Source organism: Perca fluviatilis, chromosome 22 (genome assembly GCF_010015445.1).
Source record: "Perca fluviatilis chromosome 22, GENO_Pfluv_1.0, whole genome shotgun sequence".
Classification (NCBI taxonomy): domain Eukaryota; kingdom Metazoa; phylum Chordata; class Actinopteri; order Perciformes; family Percidae; genus Perca; species Perca fluviatilis.
In genome coordinates this window covers 452,031-456,438 of record NC_053133.1, presented here as the reverse complement: position 1 = coordinate 456,438, position 4,408 = coordinate 452,031, and the positions used below count along the sequence as shown (strand labels likewise).

Genomic DNA, 4,408 nt, shown 5'->3' with positions numbered 1-4,408 from the left:
ATTGTCCCTGTAACAGTTCATTTAGTGGTCTCACGATTTTTGAATATCCCTCCACAAACCTCCTGTAATATCCAGAAAATCCTAAAAAGGATCTAAGCTCTCTCACTGTGGTTGGGACTGGCCAATCTCGAACTGCGGCTATCTTGTCTGGGTCTGGCTGTATACCATCAGCAGAGATCACATGGCCAAGATATTTCACAGACATTTGGAAGAACTTGCATTTGGACGGTGACAATTTCAACCCAAACTCTGAGATTCGGTTCAAGACTTTCATCAGACGTTCCTCATGCTGCTCTAGAGTGTCTGAAAAAATGATCAGATCATCCAAAAATGCAATGACTTCCTCCAAATTAATGCCAGCCATCACCTTCCATCGTCCTCTGAAATGTAGCAGGGTAGTTTGTCAGCCCTTGTGGTAGTCTTTTAAACTGCCATGTTCCAAAAGGGGTTGTAAAGGCCGTTTTAGGACGGTCCTCCGCTCTCACATCAAGCTGATAGTAGCCACTTTTTAGATCTAGGACGGTGAACCACTTAGATCCAGATAACAAGGTAAAGGTCTCCTCAATCCGCGGAAGAGGATATGCATCCTTTTTAGTGAGATTGTTGAGCTTACGATAGTCAACTACCATCCTCAATTCTCCATTGCGTTTTCTCACTAATACCACTGGCGATGCATATGGGGAATTAGATTCCTCTATGATTCCAGCAGCTAGGAGGTCTTTCAAATGTTGTTTCAAGTCTTCAAAATCTGCCGGTGAAACACGGCGAGTGCGTTCTTTAAAGGGGATATGCTCCATTAGCTCAATAGCATGGTCAACACCTATCATATGTCCTATGTCCAGATCATGTTTGGCAAAAGCATTTGCTGCTTCTCTGTTGATTCTTTTTGTGATATGCTCCCTAAACTGTTCGGAAACAGGAGAGTCTTCAAAGTTTAAATCAACAGGCTTTTCATCACGTCTCCCATTCTGGCTGGTGGTGAACATTTTGGCTTTGTCAGGAGCATAATTCTCATTGACTTTGACAGGTTTAACCCAATCAACCAAAGAACATTCTGCAATGACTCTTTGTGGCTGCAAAGTGATGGCATGATCAGCCATATTGTGGATGAGTACCTTGACTTTTGCACATGACCCTGGGCGAACCTGTATGAGGTGACTACGGACCAGGAGTCCCCCCGGGAGAGACTGTATTTGGGGTTCTTCTATCAGGGCAGTGACTTCATTTCCTGATGTTTTAGCATGAAATCTACCAGTTACCTCACATATGTCACCTTTGGGGATTGTCATTGGTTTCCTTCCAATGAGGCGTACAGGCATGGACTTTGCATCTCTTGTGTCAGTTTTGGTCTTTTCTTCACAAGCCACATACGCAGAGATAAAGTTAGCATGGATTATGAGTTTCTCAACATATTTGTACCCACCCAATCTTTTGCAATCATCCATTAGCTGTATGAGAACATTAGTACCCACAAGAAGAGGTGTTTTGGTACTATATGTCTGATCAGGACAGACCAAGGCTAACGTTGTGATGGTTGCATTTGTGCCACATTCTTCTTTGAGAAACTTCACATCCACAGTAATATATCCCAGGTATGGGACAAGCTGCCCTGCTGCACCTTCAATTTCCAGTATGTCACTTATCAAATGAAGCTTACGATGCGAAAGACACTGCTGGTAAAACGACTGGGATATACATGTTACTTGTGACCCTGTATCAAGGAGACATTGGCACTGGACATCATCCAGCCATGCTGTGGCTTCACAGGGTTCCCCCACTAGGCCTGGAGGTATTGTGGTCTCACTTACTACTTGAGTCTTTGTCTGCACTGTCTCTTTGCTTTGTTCTGTTATTAAAGTGGAACTTGCTCCATGTTGAGCTACTGTTCTTTCCACAACAGTAGCTACTTCCTGTTTAAAGGTTCAGTTGGGGTAGAGTTGTCCAACTGTGCTGGATACCTCTGCTTGTGTCTTTGTAGTAGCTTTTGTTGCACCAACTCAGCATTGGAAGGGTTGTTACAGTTGGCTAGGTAATGTGAATCTTCGCCACAGTTGTAACAGAAACCTCTCAGCTTATCCTCTTTTGCTTGTGTCTTAAGTCTCAGCTCAATTTTATTCTGGAAACTCTTTTCTTTTGTTCTTTCCTGAACTGCAGGCTGAGGTTTTCCATACACTATTTTCTTAACAGGAGGACTTTGCTTAATCCTAGCTTGTACCATTTCATCTTCTAGCTGTTTCACTCTCTCCTTTAAGTTGGCATTTTCATCAGTGGTTACGTCTGGTGGATCAACACTGTGCTGGATGTGGCTGCGAGCTTTGACTTGTGTGGGCCCCAAACACCGGCTTTTCCTGCTCTCCTTTACCTTCCTCTCATGTTCAAAGGACCTCACTTTGAACAACAGGTCCGAACACCCAATGATCTCCATTGCAGGGTCAGACAGGATCTCTTTCAGGCGTAACTGGGATATCAAAGCTTCATCCCAACATCCACGGATGAACTGCTTTAACAGTTGAGTGTCAGAGTGTCTGCCAGCCATGCCTTTCTTTTCAATCACTTCCTGCATGAAAGTATGGAGGCGGCGCAAGTAGTCAGAAGCTGTTTCATTATCCTGTTGATGGGTTTCAACAAACTGGATGTAGAGCTCTTCTCCTCCAGTCACATTTCCATATGCTTTCTCCAACTCATGCAAATAGAGCCTGGGTGGGGCATTGTCACCAGCGCTGAGTGCTACATTTAAAGCAGGGGGCAGTAAACTGTTGAGAATTTGTCTCCGCTTTTGACTATCAGTTAGAGATGTGTCTCTCAGGAGTTGCTTTGCATGAAGCCTCCAAGTGCTGAAATCCACCTCACCACTCTTGGGATGCTTGCCAGAGAAAGACCGGATTTCGTATTTTGAGGGAAGATAATCTGTATGGCTCAGATCATGTTTAACAACATGTTCCACGATTACTTTCTGTGCCCCATCAGGAATAGTGAAGGTTAACTGTGACTTAGCTGCACTGTCGTCATTCCTGGAATTGGCCTTTGAGTCCACAGAGCCAAGGTATTTGGGAAATGAATCCATGTTGCCCTTCAGGCTAGAAGCCCCAGCACTGAGAGAAGGAAAGGGCACCTCAGGTTTTGGCTGAGAGAGGTGAGAATAAGGAGTGGAGGTTGCTAGTTTTGGCCTTTCTGCTGTTGTTTGAGGTGAAAGGCGTTGCATAACAAGCTGGTTAAGGTCATCAACTTTCAACATATTTTGCTGAGCTACATTCTGTATGTGATCTAATAACTCATCTAAAATGTTGTCCGAGGACTTTGGGGCCTTTTGTTTCTCAGTATGTTTGTAGAGACCATCTATCTGAACAACCTTCCAGTAGCCATTCCCTTCTGCATTAAGGTGTTCTTCATCTAGCAGTAATGGAGTGATAGCTTCTTCAAATTCACATAGTATTCCCCCAGATAACTCATCTCCTATCCATGCTATTTGGGACACTTTGTCCTCCTCTGCAAAAGCTTTACGCACCTCCCTAAGGGTCACTGAGCTTCTAACATTTCTTAGTACTACAGACCGCTCAGGATCAAAACCATATTCTGCACAAATCTCCATAACTTTACTTAACTTTGAATAATTTCGTAAAATGGTGTAAATACTACTATGTTGTTGTTAAAATATACCTTATGTATAATTTCTCTTGAACCACACACTGTATATATCACTTCTCTTGTGAAGTCAAATCACCCACAGCCCCACGTTGGGCGCCACATTTTTACAGTATGTAACCAGGTTCTAATCAGCCTTCAACATTTACCTGCAAAAACAACTCAAGGTCTGGGATCACTACTTCAGTACTTTTTTTTTTTTTTAGTAATGTCCTGGTTCGAGGGATAAAGACAAGATAGATATCAAATGCACTGACACTTAACACTAATTTGTCTTTGGCTGTAGATGATTATTGACTTCACACAGAAAAAAATGAAAACACCAACACAGTGACTCTTTTTAAAAAAAAAAATAGTATTATTGAAAATTATCAACAATGACACTCCCATTTCCCACCCCAAAATACATTTGTCTACAAAATATGTTCTGGCCAGAAACCACAAATTTTAAGTATTGCTACAGCAATAGTCTCTTGAGTTTAGTTGTGCACAACCCAGTACCTGTTTGAGCTCAGTCAAAAAAAAAAATGTATCCGATACGATCCTCCAAATCCACGGGAGGGAAAGACTTTACTGATGAGATAGTAGAAATGGAAATCCAAACTCAGGCCTGAAGTTCAGAGTCCAGCCCGCTGTCCACCACGCGCTATCTCCTGCTACAGCTAGCAGAATGGAAGTACACGGTTCCTCCGTCTCACCCGCGCTGTCTCTCACCATCCGCCACACAGTCCCACAGTACTATGTCAACAGAAAAGTTTTCAGACAC

The 4,408-nt window shown here is 43.1% G+C and overlaps 1 protein-coding gene across 1 annotated transcript; it reads right to left on the bottom strand.

Moving 5' to 3' along the window:
- Window positions 1-1,903: 1,903 nt before the first annotated feature.
- On the bottom strand, window positions 1,904-3,064 carry LOC120552693 (zinc finger CCHC domain-containing protein 12-like). The gene has a single exon (XM_039790915.1). It carries the CDS (start codon window positions 3,062-3,064, stop codon window positions 1,904-1,906), a length of 1,161 nt encoding a protein of 386 aa, XP_039646849.1.
- Between the last annotated feature and the right edge of the window lie 1,344 nt (window positions 3,065-4,408).